Raw genomic sequence first — 22,489 nt, 5'->3', positions numbered from 1 at the left:
AGATTGGACAGGATTCACATTTACGCTTTTACTGTTTGTACTGTTTTTTGTTGACAGACCATGTCATTGCGATACAGAAAAGAAAAAGACAAGACTGTTTTACAGCACTGCAGAAAAAAATGCAAAATTAGAAATGTAAACATAGGAAACACCCCTTAGGCAGAACTGTACATGCAGCACTGTGTGGGGAGTTACAGTGCGATCCTGTCTGTCGGGCCACAGATTCTCATCCACGTCACAGCGGATATCTTCCCTTGCAACGCAGCGCGGAAAGAATCTTCTGGAACGTCTGATCCAGCCTCTGCAGGCGTCTGCTGTGTCGTCCTCACACGCTGCATCCATGGCAGCCAGCAGGGTCACCTGAGCATGTGGCTGGCGCTCGTAAAGCTCCCATCTCCCTGCTGAGTAGAACTCCTCAGCTGGGTTAAGGAATGGGGGATAGGGTGGGAGGAATTCCATCAGCATCCTGTAGTGGGTCGCAGCCTTACTCCTCCTCTTCTTCCCGGCTGTTGACCCCGTTCATTTCCTTGTTCTTCCATTGTAACGCTGTGTTGTGTTGTGCTCTGTCTGTATCTGCTGCCAATTGAAGGTTCATGAGATGCACCTCTGAGCTTTTTTAGAGAACCGATTGATCATTGGTTGATCTAACGCTTCACACATTCCCCTTCATTAGTGAAAGTCAAGATTCACCTGAGAGCAATTCATCAATTCAGGACACATTTACAAAAAAAGTCTAATAGAAATGTATAGAAAATATGCTTGACAGATTATGACAACTGCTTCAACCATTTTGCATGTATTGACTAATGAACTAATGCCTAGATGTTTTGGGGGGGTAAGACTATTCAACAGAGAACCGGTATAATACATTTTGATCAACATGACATGAGCAATTGGTAATGTAGGAAACAGCAGACAATTGTACATAATCATTTGCATGAATGTGCCAAAGCATTTGCAATTTGTTCAAAAGAATGAAAAACTGCTTTTATGATGTGCAGAAGTGACTAGATGATGCGGAGGTTGAACAAGTAGACTGAGAAAAACTGTAATAACATGCAGAGAGTGATTTGGAGAATTCACATGAACTACGTGTGTGTGTGTGTGTGTGTGTCCTAATTTTCAGATCATTGCACTACCTGTGGATTTCAGTTGTTGGTGTGGTAAACAATACTTATTACAACACAACCACGCAAGAACTACAACCTGGTGGCAATATTGTTTTATTTGCATCATCACATTTGACAGTTTTGACATCCGTCCATCGTGTATGAAGACAACAGAGTTGAACTCTATACAACATGCTGTAACCGTTGACAACCATGGTTACCACTTTAACCACGCCCCAATCCAGCCACACCCAGGCTTGGAAGAACCTGATTGGCCAGAGTGAGAAATTACATTACACATTCTGCCCCTTCCAGTCAAATTAAAGAATTACAAAAAGGAAAAAAGACATATAAAATAAAAAGGATGAGCCAACAGAGAGAAAGCATAGTCCTTTTTTTTTTTTTTTTTTTTTTGTTTAAGCCAGGCAAAAAGAATGATGTGCTTTGGCGACTCCTTCAGCAGCAGCACTTCTCTTTCCTTTCATCCTATTCCAATATATCAACCTGTGTATTAACCTACGGAAAAAGTACTGTAAGCACACAAGTAACATTAAGTACTTAATGCCCCTAAACATATCATGCTTACAACACAATTCAAGTACAGCTTTTCATTAAGTGCCAACAGCCTGTCAATACACTGGAATAAGGAAACAGCCTCGCTTCTTTAAGACGATGAGAGAGAACCTGCAGCGTGTCGCGTCTCCAGCTGCTACCGGACGGGGGTTTGACAATGAAAGCATCAGGCTTCTGTTTTTAAAGAGTCAGTAATTACAGGGAATGACATTAACAACAAGAAGTTGTACAGTAGCACTTTGTGGTGTTGCAGTATGATACTGATGAGGAGAGAGGGGAGAAGAGGGCCGAGGACTAGAAGGTACGGGTGTGTTTGGCTCTGTGTGTGTGTGTGTGTGGGGCACAGGGGAAAATAAGATGGTGATGGGGCAAACCAGGTCAGTTGGCAGTAGAAATAAAAACTCTGTGGGGTGAGATCAGGATGACGCCAAAGGGAAATTATCAGAGTTTAAAAAACAAACTATAAAAAAAAAAAAAAAAAACAAAGCAGAAAAACAGGGATTGTATGGAAGCACATGGTGTTGTGCGTCTACAAAAAACCTGAAAAAGCCACTGACTGCAAGCGTTTGGTTGTCAGCCATGTCCTGATGGGATGCTGATGTGCAGAATATTTATCGTCTCACCGCAGTAATACAGAACAAGGTGTTCCTACCGACCGCAGCCGCCGCTTCTTTAGCTCTAGAGAAGGGGGGGGGCGCGAGCGACATAATTCAGCACTTGGTTACAGCATGCGGCTTGGCAAAAACAACGCTGGCTGTTGTCATGGAGATTTTCATGTTTTAACGTTCAGTTAAAGGATGACACGGTTCCTCTACGGGCTGGGGAAATTCTACAGACCCTTTGGCTTATGAAACCCTTTCAAAACAAAGTGGATAAGCTAAAAAAAAACAAAAAAAAAGCTAAAAGAAAAGCTGTTTTTCTGAGTCCCTGAAAAGTTGCGGTGACCAACATGGCGGCCGTACTGCAACCTGGTCAAACTCTCCAACTGCTCTCACCCATCACCACCAACACTAAGCCAAACACCAACGCCAAAGCCCCTCTAGCCTCCTCCTCCGGCCGGACCGGGGGCTCAGTAGCGGTAGTGGTCTGGTTTGAAAGGCCCTTCGCGGGGCAGACCCAGGTACTTGGCCTGCTTGTCCGTCAGCTTGGTCAGCTTCACCCCCAGCTTGTCCAGGTGGGCTGCTGCCACCTCCTCATCCAACTGGAGAGAGGGAGGGGGAGAGAGAGAGGGGGAGGGAGAGAGAGAGAGAGAGAGAGAGAGAGAGAGAGAGAGAGAGAGAGAGAGAGAGAGAGAGAGAGAGAGAGAGAGAGAGAGAGAGAAAGAGAGAAAGAAAGAAAGTGTGAGAGAGAGAAAGAGTGTGAGTGAGAGAGAGAGAGAGAGAGAGTGAGTGAGAGAGAGTGTGAGTGAGAAAGTGTGAGTGAGAGAGAGAGTGTGAGTGAGAAAGAGTGTGAGTGTGAGTGAGAAAGTGTGAGAGAAAGAGAGAGAGAGAGAGAGTGTGAGTAAGAGAGAGAGTGTGAGTGAGAAAGAGTGTGAGTGAGAAAGTGTGAGAGAGAGAGAAAGAGTGAGTGAGAGAGAGAGAGAAAGAGAGAGAGAAAGAGAGAGAGAAAGTGTGAGAGAGAGAGAGAAAGAGTGTGAGTGAGAGAGAGAGAGAGAGAGAAAGAGTGAGTGAGAGAGAGTGTGAGTGAGAAAGTGTGAGTGAGAGAGAGAGTGTGAGTGAGAAAGAGTGTGAGTGTGAGTGAGAAAGTGTGAGAGAGAGAAAGAGAGAGAGAGAGAGAGAGTGTGAGTAAGAGAGAGAGTGTGAGTGAGAAAGAGTGTGAGTGAGAAAGTGTGAGAGAGAGAGAGAGAGAGAGAAAGAGTGTGAGTGAGAGAGAAAGAGTGAGAAAGAGTGTGAGTGAGAAAGTGTGAGTGAGAGAGAGAGAGAAAGAGTGTGAGTGAGAGAGAGAGTGTGAGTGAGAAAGTGTGAGAGAGAAAGAAAATGAAGAGGGAGGAGAGGTGGAGGGAGATGAGTGGAGAGACAAAAGAGCAAAGTTCCCGTTAGATTTTCTTTTTATCCAAGTAAATCCAGAGATTCCCTCTGTAATCCAACAACTTCTTTTCATAAGATCACTGCTTCTTTGCATTCACAGCTTTAAAACAGTGTATTACATGACAGGGGAAAATAAATTACTTTATTTTAATTATTAATTTTTCAAATCGAAAATGTGCATTTTGATCGCAACGTCACCTGAAACGCCACAAATGACGTTTTGTGCGACAAACTTCTCGATCTCCACGCTTTCCTGCCTTTACACCCCCCCCATGTGTTTCCCCATCTTTATTTTTATATTTTATTTTACTCCTGTGTTTATGCCTTATTGCAAAGCACTGCGTGAACTCTGCTCCTGCTGTAGATGAGCGCTTTATATAAGTATAATAATATACAATATATAAGTTTATTATCATCATTATTGTGTGTGACTTCTAACCTTCTTGGGCAAGAAGTAGACTCCCAGCGGGTATTTGGCGGTGTTCGTCCACAACTCAATCTGAGCCAGCACCTACAAGAAAAAAGACAAATATGATAAATGATGCCATTAACGAGAGAAAAGAGAAAAATGGAGGGAAAGACAAGAGGACGACAGAAAGGAGGAGAAGGGAAGAGAGAAGGGAACACAACAGAAAAATCTGATGCAGATGTTTCAAACTCAGACTGGAGCTGCCAACCTGTTCTGAATATTATGCTTGAATGAAACCAATATAATAAATAAAATTCTAGTTTATCCATTAGACATGCTATGACAATATGAAGGAACAGTTGGCAGGACAGGGAAAAACAATTCTTCGGTCCAAGTAGGTGGGAGTTTCTCACTCACTTTTTGAGCTGGCAAAAGCAGCCTGTTCCTGATGGAAGGAAGGAAGCTAATGTAAGATCTGAAACTAACTGGGCAGAATAAGAAGCAGGACAACAGGAAATTAACGGTTAAGGAATATGAAGTCCAACTGTGTTTAAGTAAAGCAGACAGGATGCAGATTGTACTGATAGTCCTGTTCTGGATTAAGAATGGAAAAAGAAACCTGAAAAAATTAGACCACTAATACCTGGATCTAATACTTCTTAAAGCAATATTCCACTTAGTTTTAATATGGAGGTTATTCTGCTCTTGACCGCCATGAAACCCAAAATATAAACTACTCATCAAGATCAGACGCAGCTGGACGAGTTTGTAGAGTTCAGATTTTTTACTTCCCATTCATTTGAATGGAAACTGACATTGAACATGTTGGTGAACAGATTCAACATCAGATCCTGCTGACTGTTGGTCCGACGCTTTAGGACAGAATTTCACCAAATAGCATTTTTACTGATAGAAGAGAACACAGCGGAGGGATACCATTTAGGAGAGATAGTTCCTGTTTGGGAGACCGGATCTACTTTTAGTTGGACAGAGGATGGATATGATGGAGCCCAGGTTTTCACACACACACACACACTGTACCTGGTTGGTGAAGGAGTTGCTCATGACGAAGGACGGGTGTCCCATGGCACAGCCCAAGTTGACCAGCCTGCCCTCCGCCAGGACGATGATGTGACGACCGCTCTTCATACGATACCGGTCAACCTGAGGAGGAGAGATGGAAGAAAGGAAAGAGGAAAAGGAGAGGAGAGGAAAGGTGGAGGTTAGAAGTGGAGAGGTGAGGGGAAGATGAGGTGGGAAAGAGAGGAGAGAAGAATGGCAAGAGGGAGAGGAGAGAAAAGGAAAGGGAAGAAGAGAGGAGAGATGGAAAAAAGGAAAGAGGAAAAGGAGAGGAGAGACAAGAGGAGAATGGGAGAAAGACAAATGAGGGGGAAAGTGGAGAGGGGAAAAGGAGGAGAGGACAGGGAGAGAATAGCAGAAAAAGGGGAGAGGAGAGAAAGGGGGAGAATGGGAAGACATCGAGAGGAGAGAAAGTAGTAGGAGAGGAAAGGTGGAGGTTAGAAGTGGAGAAGAGTGGAGAGGTGAGGGGAAGATGAGGTGGGAAAGAGAGGGGAGAGAAAAGGAAAGGGAAGAAGAGAGGAGAGACAGAAGAAAGGAGAGAAGTGGGGAGAAAGGCAGAGGATAAAGGAGAAAATTAGAAGAGAAATGGGAAGAGAGAGGGGGGAAAGAAGGGAGAAGAGGAAGGGACAAGGAGACGAGAGAAGATCAATTAAACAATATAGAAGGTAATGTAAATATACTGCTACTACTGCTATAGTACTACTACTACTACTACTACTACTACACACTCTGGCTGCTTGTCAAGTTTTGTCTACATGAGTGAGGGAGTAATGAAGTATATAACAGAGTATAAGACTATAAGAGCAACAGAGTGTGTTTGTGTGTGAGATAGTGTGTGAGGGAGTAAGTGAGGGAAAGAGTATGCAAAGGTTTCTGTGTGTGTGTGTGTGTGTGTGTGTGTGTGTGTGTGCGCTCCCTACCTGAGCCTTGATGTTGATCTTCTCGGCAGCGTTGGCGTTGAGCCAGCTCATGTCGATCTCGCAGTCGAAGTGCCCGATGTTGCAGACGATGGCGTCGTCCTTCATGTTCTCAAAGTGACTGAGAGGGAGCGACACACAAAGTGACGTTCAGCTCGTCATTCTGCACAAGCAGACTTTTACGCTAAATAAATGTAATGCATTTAATCAAATTAAATTTCATTATAATGAATTTAATTAGATGTTGAATTTAACTTAATTTAATAAGTTTCAGTTGTTTTGAGATACATTTATTTATATAGCACTTATTTAAACATGGTTACAAAGTGCTTCACAAAAATAAAATACTATAACGTTCCTGACAGAATGCAGATATTAAGGAAAAAACAAGAGAAGCATTAGACAATACTAAACAACAAAATGAAGTGTTATGAATAAGTCCCATAATAATTAATTATGATAATAAGAGAGGTTTGAAAAAAAAAAAAACGTTCCTACAGTGGATCTTCTAGTTTTTGGCATCGTAGTTTTCCATTTTTTATATACTATATACTGAATGGCCTTTTGTTTTTACATTGATTTTTTGAAAAAAAAAAAGAAAAAGGTGTTTTAGTGGGTCTTCATCTCAGGCCTCAAGGCAGTAAAAACTAAGGCATGTAGACTTTTGATATCCACCGTTTGAAAAAAGGACAGTAGGATTAACTCAAGTCCTCGGGTTGACAGACTAAATCATTTACTTTACTGTATATTTTAGAGATACTGAATGATGAACTTTAGCCAATTATAATTTTTCCAAAGTGGACATACAGTGTTAACAGGGCCAGCAGTAAGGGAACACGACTGTGTTGTAAAATGTATTTAAACCATAGAAACCTGCATTTGAAATCTACAGAAAACATGAGATTCCGTTCCAACAAGTCCCATCCACAAGTATATTTATTTACTAATCTGGATATTTGAGACTTTCAAATGCATTCTCCAAGGATAGTGTGTGTGTGTGTGTGTGTGTGTGACTTACTGTCCCATTATGATGTCTTCACAGCCAGTGGTGGTGACAAAGATGTTTCCCTCCTTAGAGGCCTCATCCATAGTGGTCACCTCGTAACCTGGAGGGAGGCAAGACGCAGTTATACACACATGTTTTTATGAAGCAGGTTGGTCACAAAGTCTTTAAAGTAATAATCTGTTTTTCCTGTTCTGCTCCTCTCTCTGCTCTAACTCAACAGTGATCCAACCTATATCAGGTGCTACCAAAGCTCAACAGGTGTTTTCAGACCGCATCTGGCGAGCGTCTGGCAGGCGGCGGGCACCTACCCTCCATGGCGGCCTGCAGGGCGTTGATGGGGTCGACCTCGGTGACGATGACGCGGGCTCCGAACCCTCGGAGGGCCTGGACGCAGCCCTTGCCCACGTCGCCGTAGCCCGCCACCACCGCGACCTTCCCGGCGATCATCACGTCCGTGGCGCGCTTGATGCCGTCGATCAGGCTCTCCCTGCAGCCGTACAGGTTGTCAAACTTGCTCTGAAGAGGGGAGGAGGGAGGGAGAGAGAGAGAGGGGGAAAGAGAGAGAGATCCAGGGTTAAAATTCATTATTTTTCCATAACCAAGTCAAACGGCTTCGATGACTTAAAACGTCACTCCTTCCTGGTTTGTTGAAGTTGTTTTTCAGTCCGATTTCCACTCAGTTGAATGTGGAAGTCAACGAGGGCAGGTTGAAACGACTAATGAAACGCACCGAGAGAGAGAGAGAGAGAGAGAGAGAGAGAGAGAGAGAGAGAGAGAGAGAGAGAGAGAGAGAGAGAGAGAGAGAGAGAAGTGTGAGTAAGAGAGTGTGAGTGAGAGAGTGTGAGTGTGAGAGTGTGAGTGAGAGAGAGTGTGAGTGTGAGAGTGTGAGTGTGAGAGAGTGTGAGTGAGAGAGTGTGAGTGAGTGAGAGACTGAGTGAGAGTGTGAGAGCGTGAGTGAGAGAGTGTGAGTGAGAGAGTGTGAGTGAGAAAGGGAGAGTGTGAGTGAGAGAGTGTGAGTGAGAGAGTGTGAGTGAGAGAGTGTGAGTGAGAAAGGGAGAGTGTGAGTGAGAGAGAGTGTGAGTGAGAGAGTGTGAGTGAGAGAGAGTGTGAGTGAGAGAGAGTGTGAGTGAGAGAGTGTGAGTGAGAAAGGGAGAGTGTGAGTGAGAGAGAGTGTGAGTGAGAGAGAGTGTGAGTGAGAGAGAGTGTGAGTGAGAGAGAGTGTGAGAGAGAGTGAGTGAGTGAGTGAGTGAGTGAGTGAGTGAGTGAGTGAGTGAGTGAGTGAGTGAGTGAGTGAGACATTTGTTTAGTTGAGAAACCGGGTTAAGAAGTGTGTTTGCCACTGACTGGATAAGAGTGTAAATGTGTGAACTGTGGGTGTCAGCTTCACTCCGAGGCCGCAGTGTGCTGCAGGTCTCAGTGTAGACGGACACCGTTCTCTCTCTGCCACCTTATGACACAGCCGCAACACTGGCAGTTGGGCTGCAACGCCTCAAGGGGCATGAAATCACTTCATATGCAGTAATATTTTAAAGTTAAAATCATCTTGTCAGAGTTGAGCCAGGATTTTCCCCTCGCTGGACAAAGTACGAAAAATTCCAACTGCATCTATTATCACCAATGTGTGTAGACATACAGCAAGCATTCTGCAAATGTGTTACAGTGAATGTTGGATTAGTATGGTTTTAGGGGATGGGACGATGTATTGAAATTCAATATATTGCAATAAAAAAAAAAAGTGACAATCCATACCGTGGGACAGAAAAACGAAAGGTGATATCAGCTCCATGTTATTCTGCTGTAGTAATCACTAATGAGACGCTTGACCATCAGTTTCACAAGCTCTCCATCCAAATTATATTATCTGCACTTTGTAATGACATTTTTAAAATTGTTGTTTACAGTCTAGCAGCCAATGGCATCGCTAGAAAGATTTGAATTCTGCGCAGTCACACTTATTTGTTACATCGTATCGTGGTTGTATTGAATCTTGAACCCCATGTCACGTATCGAATCGTATCGAGAGATAAGCAGATCTTCCCATCACTAATGGGTTTGGATTATTAAATGGTATTTGAATTTTGGGGTTTTGGCGCTCCGTCGGTGGAGGAGAAAGGCATTTTGCTTCGGTCGCATCTCATCCAATCTGACAGATCTGTTGTAGTAAAACTGATGATTCTCCACTCCACCCTGCTCTTTTTTTTGCAATACTGAGGAGATACAATTCAAATTTGGCATTTCCATTCACCTTTCCTAATTCAACGCATCATAATTCTCGTAGAAAACACTTGAACGGCGACCCGGCTTCAGAGAATAAAAGGGTTGCCGCCTGTTACCTTTGTGACGGAGTCGTTGACGTTGATGGCGGGGATCTTCAGGTCTCCCTTCTTCAGCATCTTGTACAGGTTGTGAACGCCTGTGGTCGTCTCCTCCGACACGCCGCGGATACCTGCAAATAAAATGCAGTTTAAAATGTGAATAATGTAACATATAAACCAGTTAACAGGACATTCCCCCCTCCCTCTTTGACTGAAATATAAGTTACTTCTAGTACAGGGGAAAGAAATTTGTCTCAGTCGTAAGCGCTGCTCCCTGACATATTTTTTGTCAACAGCAAACTGTACTCATAATTTATGTTAATTTAATCATAATTTTATCATAACGTGGTTAAAACCAAGAAGCCAAAACCACGGGTGAATTTTGAAGCAAGTCCTTGAAGTGCAGCAGCAGCACTTCCTCTAACGTCCGCTAGAGTCCGGATCCAAAAAGACTCCAAACCGCCAAACTCCATGAAGTTAATGGACCACAACCCAACTTCTGCTATAAATATAAAGTCAATACATTTTTTTACACAAGAGGTTTTGGTCTCCGCTTTTCACTTCTTCTAATGTGTGTCCATATGGAGATTTTCAAAATAACTGTCATTAACAGGACATAAAACGGGGTTGTTTTCCTTTTGACTGACAGGTCGTCGATTCTGGAGCAGGCGGAGCTGCGGACGAGTCTCTGTCTCTCATTGGCTGCTCCAGCTCCAAAAAAATGTCAACATGGCAGCGATCATAAACACATTCTCCAGGCTTCAGAAGACAAAGGGTGACGTCACACTCTCTACTCTGACTGTGGATTAAGAGTGTAAATGTGTGAACTGTGGGTGTCAGCTTCACTCCGAGGCCGCAGTGTGCTGCAGGTCTCAGTGTAGACGGACACCGTTCTCTCTCTGCCACCTTATGACACAGCCGCAACACTGGCAGTTGGGCTGCAACGCCTCAAGGGGCATGAAATCAGTTCATATGCAGTAATATTTCAAATTAAAATCATCTTTTCAGAGTTGAGCCAAAGAACTGACGGGCCAAACAACGTCACCTACAGATGTTTCCAGCAGCTACAGTGGAGTTTGATATGAGAAAATGTTTCAGGATGTAAAACCTCAGCGGTAAACGTCAGGTTTTGGTGTCAGTCCCTCAGAATCAAAGAGCGAGGGCTTCTTTCTAGAGCCGCCATTTTGCACCGAGAGACGTTCAACAATCATACAGGGAGAAATCCATCGTAGAAGAGGAGAGAGACCAGTTTCTCCACCCACAGGAGCAGGAGAGAGACCAGAATGCACTGCAGCAGAGAGACAGGCTGGGGTTTGAGTAAAGGGGGGGAGGGGCATTCAGGAAATCACCAACTGCAGTAGAAGTAGACGAGGCAGGTTGAGGGAAACTGGGTGCACCAAAAAATTAAATGACAACACTTGATCACAAAATAACTCCTGGAATGTGTTGAACATCACAGACTGATGAGATCTAACAGCGGAGGAGGATCAGAGGGGGAATTTTCCTTCCAACGTTCTCATCTTCAGAACTAAAATGAGTTAATAGTCAATATTTTCTCCGTTCCTGGGAGCCAGGCTCATTAAAACATACGGGTACGAAGCCAGAAACAAGTCTGTGACTTATATTTGGTCCCATCCCGAAGTTTAAGATCAGAAATGCTGCAGCAACTAGACTCAGAATATTAAAGCTGCATGTAAACACAGTCAGGTGTTAAGAGCGTGGAGCCTGTTAAGAGGAGAGATTTAAATGGGCTGACTTCAGACAGACCAACACAACTGGCTAAATTTACAGCTGCTTTAACAATCTGTTAATACGAGCAGTTCCCTTTTATTCCAAGTTTACCGACCTCATTCTAACAACTCAGCCTGAGTAGAGGTGCAAACAAGGTGATTTTCCTGCACCTATAAACCGTCAGGGAGGAGAATTTGGTGTGTTTTGAGTATAAAAAACAAAAACACAAACACCCATTCTATGCGTTCTCTCTTCATTATAGTCAAAATATCACAGCCCAGTATTACTCACACTACCATCCAGGATAAGGACGTTGAGATTGTCCCGGATTATAAATACTTGGGAACTATTATTGACCAACACTGATGCCGTTTGCAAAAGGGTCCAGCAGTGTTTGTTCTTTTTAAGAAAGATGAATTCTTTTAAAGGTGTGCAATGTTTTAATGACTCTGTTTTATCAGCGTTTTATCGAATCTGTTCTTACCTGCTGCATTGTGGCTTGGTCAGGTTGCCTCACTCTGTCCAGTTAAAATAGGCTGGCAAAGCTTATCAAAGTGGCCAGTAAGGTGATCGGGGTGCAGCAAGCCCAGCTTCAGGACATCTACAGTAAGCGGGTTATCAATAAGGCTCAACTAATCCTTAACTGTCCTGACCACCCACTTTATAAGGAGTTTGACCTCCTGTTGTCATTGATAGGCTTAATCTGTTAGCCTAACTTTTAACTTTAGACTTGCACACCTTTATATTATTTATTATTTTTTACTTATTGCCACTGCACAGCACTTTACTTGATTTTGTACTTTATTTTGTGCTTCACTTGCAATGCATTAATATTGGATCTGGTATTGTTTCCCATTTTGGTTTTTCAGTTTCTGGTTCAGTGTGGTAGAAGTGTCATCGTTTTTTTACTTGATCTGTTGGTTTATTCCGGGAATTTCTGATGCTTGTTGTTGTCGATGTTTTTAATGTGACCTGATGCATTTTGATGCCCGCTGCAGACCAAATTTCCTTCGGGATAATAATAAAGTTGAAGTTGATATTTAGCTTAGAGTGTGCTCCAAAAAAAAAAAAAAAGTAGAGGTGCAACACATCACATCTACAATCAAAAATGGCAAAATGTAAAAGCTCCATTTTACAAACAGGAATGCCTTATGATTTAATGAAAGGTTTGCAGTTGTCATGTACGGCTTTAGTTGATTATTCCCCAAGTTAATAAGCCCCAGTCCTGCTGTAAAACACTCAGTCAGCCACGGGACGTACCGTGTCAGAGCAATGCTGCCATCTAGTGTCCAACACCCTCTGCTGCAGCATTTCATCTAAAGTCACACGGCGGGAAATCACCACCGGCCGGGTGCTGGGTGCTGGGGCATTTTGGAAATATTGGCTGGTCACAGCTGGTCTACTGCAGCAGACACTTCAGCAGGTAACAAGCCCCATTCTACTCTGAACATATAGCGGGCCTTTTTACCTTCTTTTTAGCTAAGGAACAGTCTTATGGACATCACAGTATCCTACTTCTATTAAAGTTTCTCTTTCCCTTTATATTATTATTCCTCTTTTACTTTTATCTCTTCATTTCAATCTTTTCATTTCTCATTTTAACTTTTGCTTTTACTGTGAACCGCATTGAATTGTGCAATATAAATAAAGATTGATCGACTGATTTAAAGTGACTGGTTTCTGGTACATCCCAAAATTGACCAGAGGGACAGGGCTATTTAAAACAGAGTGTTTAATAGAGTAATGAAAGTCTACTGTATTTGCTCCATATAATACACATTACTACATAGTATTACTGTTGGGAAGACCCTGGATGCTCTGCAGAGGTTTTTGTTGTTCTGGGTACTTGTCCCTCACCTGGACACCGAGTCCCTACCAGCTGCAGGGGGCGCCGTCCTGTGGCCGACCCTGACCTCTGACCTCCCTGTCTCACTGCCCTCTCAGCAACAGAGAATCAAAACATGTCTCCACCACAGACTGTAAAACAGATGGAGCAGTGAGTGTGATGTCACCCATTATCTTCTGAAGGGCCGTTTTGAAGCCTGGAGATCGGGTTTACGGTCGCCGCCATGTTGACATTTTTTGGAGCCGGAGCAGCCAAAGAGAGGAAGAGGGTGGAGCCAAGGTGGAGGGGGCGGAGTTTGGGTTGTGTGCAGCGCCGCAGCTCCACCTACTACTGTCAATCACTAGGAAAACTACCCCGTTTTATCTCTGTTATATCCTGTTAATGACAATTATTTAGAAAATCTCCATTAGGACACACATAAGAAGAAGTGAAATCAGCTGCTGAGACCAAAAGCTCTTGTGGAAAAAACTGACCAACTTTACATTTTATAGGAAGTTGGGTTGTGACCCATTGACTTCATGGAGCTGGGCGGTTTGGAGTCTTTTTGGAGCCGGACTGCTGCTGCTGCACTTCAGGACCGGCTTCAAAATTCATCCGTGGTTTTGGCCGCTGGGCAGCCACAAGGTCAGGAGTTTGAATTTGGCTCATGAGCTTTGTCACATCGTAACTCGGCCTGCACAACTACGGCTAAAAAGGATAATCCTCATTATTTTTGCGAGATACAATGATCATGATTAGTCTGTGATTTGGTGAAAAAAAAAGAAATCACTTTTTTGCATTTTATATCAACGTCTTGACTAAATTACTGTTGGTATTCTCAAGGAAATAAAACCAACACTGCCGAACTGTGTGACGCATTATGGAAGCCAACATTGTGATATATGAATATACATTATTCATTACTCTCTGATGTGTCCAATTACTCTTTTGTGTAGACTGTCTACTAAAGCAGACATTTAACAGTATGAAAAAAAGGCATTTATTCCATGAGATCCTAAATCAGCGCTCTCATTTTAACGAGTGTGTGAATGCAGAACTTGAGTCAGCAGAATCAGACTTACAAAACCGCTTATACTAGAAAAACAGAAGAGAAACTAAAAACGGCCATATCTGATGAACAAATAAGGCGTGTGTGTGTGTGTGTGTGTGTGTGTGTGTGTGTGTGTGGATGGACCAACCTGCCAGCAGTTTGGGGTATTTCTGGTGGACCATGTTGGTGAGATCTCCTCCGTCGTCCAGGATCATGTTGAGCGGCTGACCGTCTTTGAAGTACAGAGTCTGTTCAATGCACCACACATACTCCTCATCTGTCTCACCCTTCCACGCGTAGACTGGAGACAGACAGGTAGACAGACAGGTAGACAGACAGTTTGTTGCATGTTGATTATATTTTACTGTACCTTAACTTGCTTTTATGTGTTTGTTTGGAGAAGTAATCAACGGTCAAATAGGTCAATACTTCAAAGACATTCTTCATCCATCTCCCTCCTTCACACAGACTAAACACAAGTATGCTCATGTGCCAGAGGTGGGGACTCAAGTCACAAGTTTAATTGCTTGGGACTTGACTTTTTTGACTTGTAAATGACTTAAAAAGGTTTCTAAAGTCTTGACAGAAGACCTTTTGTTTGTGTAAATGACAGATTTAAAGTGATGAGACTTGTTCCAGACAAATGATGGGTCCTGGTATGCTAGGACACAGGAATATTCAACTATGCATGTCCAAAAAAAAAAAAGTTTTTAATCAAAGTTTTATCACTTTATTTTGGCGTTTAGGGAAACGGATCATTTGGATTTTTAAAATTTGAGGGATTAATTCAGAATGATAAAATATTGTGTTACCTGGGATGCCAGCCTTGGCGATGGCAGAGGCAGCGTGATCCTGGGTGGAGAAGATGTTGCAGCTGGACCACTGGACCTGGGGGACGGAGAGCCAAGAGTTACTGTGCGTTCACTTAACTTTCCCACCATGACAGCAAGGTTAAAATAATTGCATCATAACTCTGGTAGCAAAATTTTCTCTGACTCTGATGTCATCAGCCGACTTTGAATGCCATTTATGTGAAGTAGGAAAACGTTTTTCCCAGTTTATTAGATGGCACGTGAATACAAGGTTACTTTTCATGTTTAATTACATCTCACTAAACACCAGAGAGAGAGAAGGGCAGAGACAAAGAGAGAGACGGGTATTAAAGCTACAATCTGCAAATTTGAGGTAAGCAAGCGAAGCGAAGCAAACAGGATCTACTTTAAAATAATTAACCTGTGCTTCAGGCTTTGAGGATTCAGTTGCAATGCCTAGTTAAGAAACTTTTTTTTTTTTAAGTATTATTTTTAAAAGAAAGGAGTAGGCCTATTAATGAGAACAAGTATTTATTCAGAAATCACAAGTATTCAAATCCTGTAAAAAGGCATTCGGGCTAGGCCTAAATATATTCTATTTTTGTATATTGCAGGTTTAAGACAAAGAAAGATACAGAGTGTGTGTGAGAGAGAGAGAGAGAGAGAGAGAGAGAGAGAGAGAGAGAGAGAGAGAGAGAGAGAGAGAGAGAGAGAGAGAGAGAGAGAGAGAGAGAGAGAGAGAGAGAGAGAATAATCATCACCAGGGAGGGAGGAAAAAATAGATGAAAAAGGCTGAGAGATAGAGCTGAAAGATACTGACAGAAAATCTAGTTCCAATTATTTGACAGAATATTCTAATTTAAAGAAAATGCTAAAAAAAAAAAAAATAGATGTCAAATGTGCAGGATTTACCGAGTTTGAGTCTGATGAAGGTTTTCACCAATATTGTACTCGATTCATAGACCAAAGATACCAACAGCTCTTGCTCAGAAAAACATTTTGGACGCCTCTCTCTCTTAAGCAATTAATTTCTACGATTTGGAAATTGCAGAAGTTCATATGGCGATCTCCATTTTTTTTTTTTTCGGATTAATTGTTCAGCTCTACTGAGAGATCAGGTCGACCCCTGTTATTTATTCTCTCTGTTGGTTCCCAGGCCGCAGGTTCCCGGCAGGACGTAACCGGTCCCAGTCGGACAGATAAAACCCACAGCGGCTCTGATAACAGCAGCATGGCCTTGAGACAGAGGGGAGGAGGGCAGCAGGTTTGTGACCGGAGGGATGCTGGTTCAAAAAGTCCCTCAATAACTAAACTCCACCTGTTCCAGTCCCAACAGCCAGCAGAAGGCTGTGGTTTTACTGGGCAGCTCCCAGTGTGACGCTGCGTTCACACTCATCTAAAACACTGCCGTACCAGTTGGCAACGTGGCAGGTCAGTCAACCACAACCAAAACACTTTCTTCTTGAAAAAGAGGGTCGACCATTTCTAAATAGATTATGCTTTGTAGAAAATATTTTATGTCATTCCCACCACAAATGAGCAAACCGAAGCAGGGAATTGGAAAAGCCAAAAAATAATAATAATAATAATAATAATAATAATAATAATAATAATTAACACATCTTTTTGTCTCCTGGAAAAGTTTGTCCAGACTCCAAAATGGACCATCAGTACAAATTCTTGCTTATTCACTTTACCTTCAATCGAAGATGAAACAATATGAACCAACCATCATCACCGATTTTGATTTTACTCTTTTAATATGCATACTTTGTCATCATTTTATTATCTTCATTTATTTTTATCATTATTATTGTACCAACTGTTTTATAGGCCTAATTTTATACATGTGTTTTTCTTTTCCCCATAGCTTTGTAAAGTGTCTTTGAGTATTATGTAAGACGCTTTATAAATAAAAAGTATTATTATTATCATTATTATGAGCAAGTACACAAACATATGTGCGTGCATCCATTCGGTTTGTCTCTACCGCTGCAGTCGAAGGTAAAAGCTCAGAAAATGCTACTTTTGTTCCTCCTGCAGTCGCTTTTAGCGGTGACTCCTGTCGCAGTGTGAACGCGCGTGTGTGTGTGTGTGTGTGTGTGTGTGTGTGTTGAAGAAGCCAGCGTGATCAGCTGACTCCCTGGACAAATAAAGGTTTAGCAGCGGCTGGTAAATGTCACCTCAGCTCCGAGGGCGGTGAGCGTCTCGATGAGCACGGCGGTCTGCAGGGTCATGTGGAGGCAGCCGGCGATGCGGGCGCCCTTCAGAGGCTTGGACTGACCGTACTTCTCCCTCATCTTCATCAGACCGGGCATCTCGTTCTCGGCGATGTCGATGGCCTTACGCCCCCATTCAGCCAGGCTGATGTCAGCTGAGAGAGGCAGAGAGGAAAGAGAGTAGAGTCGAGTCAAAATGTCACCGTTTAATCTCATTCTCGACAGTCGTACCGGCTTTTAGACCCTCAGTCAGCTGGTGTCAAGAGAGGGAGCGAGATATAACATACAGCTGGAGCCCACATGTACCCCAGTGGGAACTGAACCCCTAACCCTGACAGTGTTGGTGCCTTGCCCGACCTTTTGTGCTATAAAAAAGGACCACAGAGTAACAGGGAACAAGACAAAAGCCTTATTGGCAATGAATTAAGTCATTTTAATCCTGGGTAATTTCTTCCTTTTCAGACAGTTAATTTCCATCTTCCACCTGTCATAACAGAAGGGACGCACTAATGGAATCTACAGAAGAAGGTTGTGTATGTATTTTCAACACAAACTTCAAGTTTTGCTTTGCCAAGTCCTGTCCAAACAGGTCTACAGGCATCATTGTAGAGTTTAATCTCATTATTGGCAGTCTGGACGGCTGACCTCTGAATGACGGCTGGTTAATTACTAGAGTAGACAAACTGAGCAGTCACAGCCAGAGTTTAGCAGCATGCGGCTGGTTGCTTCCAACCCGACTCTGGAGACGCTCAAATAAGGAACAGCTAACCTGTCTCTAAATTTGAGATCAGCCCGTTTGTTTGAATAGACAAATTAATAAATGCTTTGTGCAAACAGCACTGCAACATGTCCAGACACGACGGAGACTTGGCACAAAATCTCAACAAGACTTGAACTAACTTGCAGCAACTCTTACTCAGAAAAAGAACAGGTGAAAGCATGAACCAGCTGTGAGTAACCGTCTCCATGCTGAGCGACAGGAGCCACAGCTGTCAAGCCAGGGAGGAGCTTCTCCTTTCATTCCCATGTTGTTTTTAGCCTTGTTGGGGAGTGTGTGTGTGTGGGGGGGGGGGGCATGAACTCGCTAAAAGCATCTACCTACAGTTGTCAAGATATCCGAAATTTTACTTCGATACCATTGCAAAACTTTGAATTCAATATTGAATTTCATAAACGTTCAATAAAATTTCACCAAATGTGTTCTGCAAGCTGGAATTCCATTTCAACTAGTGCTGAAACGATTAGTTGATTTAATCTATCGACAGAAAAATTAATTGCTTATAAAAAAACATCTGCCAAAACACATGGGGATTGAAATGAGAGACGTTCCAGTCACAATGCTTTCAATGACTTGTGCTGCCACTTCCTGCTGTACAGAAGCTCCATAACTGACTTCTGTCTAACATCTGCACACAGGCCCCACCTCACCTCAGGGTCTGGACTCACAGGGTCTGGACTAACATCTGTCCCAACTTCCAACCAGTTCATGATAGATCTTTTTGTATAACAAAACCACTGTCCACTGGGATTTCAGATGGACAAGCAGTCTGACTTCTGGCCATTAGATTAGCCATGCTTGCCGTAATGCGTCTTACGCTCTCCAGAACAACGTTATCTCTCCCGTTTCCCCCCCCCGGCAGTAATAAAATCTCTGCTTCTCCCTCCCAACTGAAAACAAAAAAAGGCTTTCATAAAGATGAAACATGAAACAGACACGCCTTGCATCACCACATGCTGAATTTCATTCGAAGGCTACAGGAAGACAGACGCAGATTCAGCTGCAGGCCCAGAGGGACGGAGAAAGTTTTATTCCACGTTACAGAATCTGAATTAATAAAATGGTTATTCCTATTCAAATCCGAATTTTCAAGTGGTCATTTTGCTTGAACAATTAAATTGCAGCCACAGAACTTGTGATAATATGTTCATTGAAATAACTATTGGTTTGGTGAAAGCTAGTGGGTTTTTTTTTTTACTTTATTTAAATCGAGCACAATTTCAGAATTACATTTATTCTCGATTCCCAGTGTGCATGGCACCAACACTACCAGGGTTAGGGGTTCAATTAACACGTTCTTATTTACAATGATGGTTCGAGGGAGCCATCCCCAGTACAACACCACTACTACTGGTGTATATGGAACTTCTCTTAAAAAAAGTGCTGTAAAATCAATTAATAATGAGCTGCAATAAAGATTATCACCCATGGAGCATCCTGGTGGCTTGTGGTCTAAAGGCGAAGACCGTGTAGCCACAACATCCCGGGTCCCGTCTAATAAGTCTAATATAGAGTCTGATAAAGGCAAAAAATGCCAGAAAAATAACTTTAAAAAAAAATATTGATTCACTGGGAAGTTCCCTTTCTGTTCATTTTCATTCTCAGTGAATGATTCTCAGACGACTGAGGGAGATTACACAATACAACAGGGAGTGAAATGCATCATCTACTCTAATTCTACGCTGCAAGCCCAAACCGCCTCAGGCAAACCTCAGGATGCTAAAGTCCCATATAGGCTAACATTTAACCCCCCCCCCCCCCACACACACACACACACACACACACACACCACACACCGCTAACTGCACTAAACCGGCACTGGCTTGAACAACCAGCCAGAAGAGAGAGGATTAGGAAAACAAGTTCACACTGAGGTCAAAAAAGCAACTGAACTCAACTCTAGTCAGTAGAGTTAAATGAAAGAGGTGTAAAACATAAGGCAGGAGGTTGTGTGCGGTCCTGCACCAACACTGCCAGGGTTTGGTGTTCCACCCAGTGGCATATTAGAGTTTACGGTCCTTATTCAGGCCGTGGAAATAAGACCGTCCTCATGACCGACCCACACTTTGTGCCAACATTTGAAGTCAAGCCAATCAAGGCAGTCTTATGTGCAAAAATTTAAAAAAAACACTCCTCGCCACAGTCAAACCTCTGAAGAAAGCTGGAACACACAGGGTGGCGATAACAATAAAGCTTATATAATTTTTGCACATAACACTACAAAGACTTGGCTCTTTCACACACAGTTATAAAAGTATGATAATTACTGGAGTACAAGACAATTGAGGAATTTGGCATTTCACCTCGGCCAGCAGTTAAGACTTTTCCTTGAGCGCCATAATTTTTTTTCCCTCTTGCGACCAAACTGGTTTTATGTCTCCTGCAGAAGCAATTAAATCCGGGTTTACCTTGTTTTACCTAAACTACAAACCCACTAACCTGTAAAACCTTACATTGCAAGGACTTTGTCTACAGTGGAGAATACGGTGGGACTGACTGACTGTTTGTTTTTATTTGTATAACCTTTACAGGGAAAATTTCACTGAGATTTAAAATCGAAATTTTGCAAGAAGAGACCTGGCCAAGACAGCAGCAATTAAACATACATAAAGTTACAGAAAATACAACAAAGTAAATAACTTCCAAACTAGAAACATAAAACTATATCGTGCCAAATACAAATTAAAATCAAGTGAATCAGAGTAAATGAGTGAGTGACTTGTAGTGAATGAGTGACTGAGTGAATGAGTGACTGAGTGAAGGCACCAGTACTTCACACTCCCTCTGCTGAACTCTGACACTGACAGCCTGTGGTTAGTGGAGGGTGTGCAGACTTTGCCCCGCAGCTATCTGCTAACGGGACATTGAGTAACTCTGCTGTCCCGCTGCCTCAAACACCAGCTGCTCCTCACACTGCAGTCTGCCTGTCAAGTGTCACATTTTGCACATATTGATGATACATCACAATCTATGATATTTTAAATGGCATTATGTCCAACTTTTTAAGATCCATCTGTTGTCAAATGTGTTTCATGTCTTTTTTCCAACATAACAGTTTGTTAATAAGGCATAATGAGTACATTTCTGTTTTTAATGCAGAACAGTCACAGTACCAGTCCCTTGATATTTCATTTCTTTGACTGAATACCTACATCAAAACAGTCAGTAGTGAACTCCTGTCATGTGGCCCCTTCTGATCAGATCTAGTTGTAGAACAATTTGTTCCAGATTTACTTGTAAAACCTGACCAGGGAGTTTAGACTAGCGAAAATCAGTATTTAAAATTTCTTTAAGAAAAAACCCACACATTTTTATAGAACATGCATTCTGTAACAATTAAGTCTTTGTTTTATCTGTCATTGACCAATTTATGCATTCTCTTGTTTGACATAATGTGTGATAATGATAATTATACCTTTGTAAACTTTGTTTCTGAAAAGCTGATGGTACAATGTTTACCATTTCAATAAGCAGAGCATGCCGGTAAAGTTTTAATTGCATGCCTTTTCCACTGAGATCTATGTTGCATTTAGTTGGTCCTACAGAGATGGTGTTAAATACAAAGGTGGAGAGACGATGGCCTCCAGTCTGTGATTATCATAAAACAAACATCCACCAGCAGAAACATTCAATATTGACAGACAAGCATTCATTTCTATTATGCATCTGTATTTATATCAGCCTAAAAAGGTTGGTAAATTGAGTTTAGGGGGTTTTACCCCACTACATCCCTGGCTTGGTCTTAACCAGAGTTGCTAGACGTCTTAAGCTGCACAGCCACAACTAAATAAACTCATTTAATAAGAAAAGAAGGATTAATTTATAATTCCTAAAGATCACAAAAAATAATCCAACAAAAGTATTTATCTTGCACAGCAGAGGCTCAGAGCACCACGTGTAGTCCACACAGTACTACACTGTAATATTTGGATTCTTTGCCTGTGCCCGTCAGTCATGCAAAAGCTGGCGGTGTTACGCAAAGCTTTATGGGAATAGTAGTTTTCAAACCAAACTCGGGCCGTGGAACACAGCGCCTCCGACGCCCCAAATAAACTACAACACCCAGAGTCTGGAGGGTTTCTGCTCACAGTGAAGCCCATGCTCGCTGCAAGTACGACCGAGTGTTTCATATCGATTCATTCTCAGATGTTGACAAACTTGGCGAGCTGCGAGTACTCAACAAGTTCAAATGACTGTGCAACGAGCTGAACTGAATATAAACTGCGCTCATAGCGAACTAAAACACGGCAAAACCCCAGAATAACAACAAAAGGCCGAGCTATTCACCATGTGCTAGCCGGTTGGAAACAACGGAGCCGGGTGTCCATGTAGAGTCTGAATACCTGCATGCACTAACAAGTCCATGAACAAATTTCCGTTCGTTTCACTAAACGGTTAGCTTGGCAGGCTAACACCGGCGCTAGCAAAGGCGTTAAATGATATGTAACGTTACGGTAACGTCAGCTGAACAGCTTGCTAGCTAGCCAAACCGCTACACTACTTTGCGAAACGAAACTTAAAAGCGTAGTTAAGGCAATAAAGTGTGCTACTGACCAACTTTGAAGGGAAGTTTCTCAGACATGGTTGTTTTCTGGTGTTTTGTTCCGGGCGGGTTGAATGAAGCGGCTGCCTGGCTA

At 42.6% G+C, this 22,489-nt stretch overlaps 1 protein-coding gene and 2 non-coding genes across 3 annotated transcripts; all 3 read right to left on the bottom strand.

Annotated features, from left to right (window-relative positions):
- Positions 1-1,207: 1,207 nt before the first annotated feature.
- Positions 1,208-22,489, bottom strand: ahcy (adenosylhomocysteinase). Its single transcript, XM_071910227.2, has 11 exons — positions 22,407-22,489; positions 17,039-17,229; positions 14,856-14,931; positions 14,192-14,344; positions 9,455-9,567; positions 7,430-7,637; positions 7,134-7,221; positions 6,119-6,236; positions 5,160-5,282; positions 4,149-4,220; positions 1,208-2,883 (listed from the first exon to the last, which is right to left on the bottom strand). Exons 1-11 carry the CDS (start codon positions 22,432-22,434, stop codon positions 2,752-2,754), a joined length of 1,302 nt encoding a protein of 433 aa, XP_071766328.1. The 5' UTR covers positions 22,435-22,489; the 3' UTR covers positions 1,208-2,751.
- LOC139920265 (small nucleolar RNA SNORA17) lies at positions 8,489-8,622 on the bottom strand. The gene has a single exon (XR_011785033.2). It is a non-coding gene; the product is annotated as a small nucleolar RNA SNORA17 (small nucleolar RNA).
- LOC139920264 (small nucleolar RNA SNORA17) lies at positions 10,263-10,396 on the bottom strand. The gene has a single exon (XR_011785032.2). It is a non-coding gene; the product is annotated as a small nucleolar RNA SNORA17 (small nucleolar RNA).

This window comes from Centroberyx gerrardi, chromosome 5 (genome assembly GCF_048128805.1).
Source record: "Centroberyx gerrardi isolate f3 chromosome 5, fCenGer3.hap1.cur.20231027, whole genome shotgun sequence".
Taxonomy (NCBI): Eukaryota; Metazoa; Chordata; class Actinopteri; order Beryciformes; family Berycidae; genus Centroberyx; species Centroberyx gerrardi.
The sequence above is the reverse complement of the archived record's forward strand: the minus strand, read 5'-3'. Positions and strand labels throughout refer to the sequence as shown.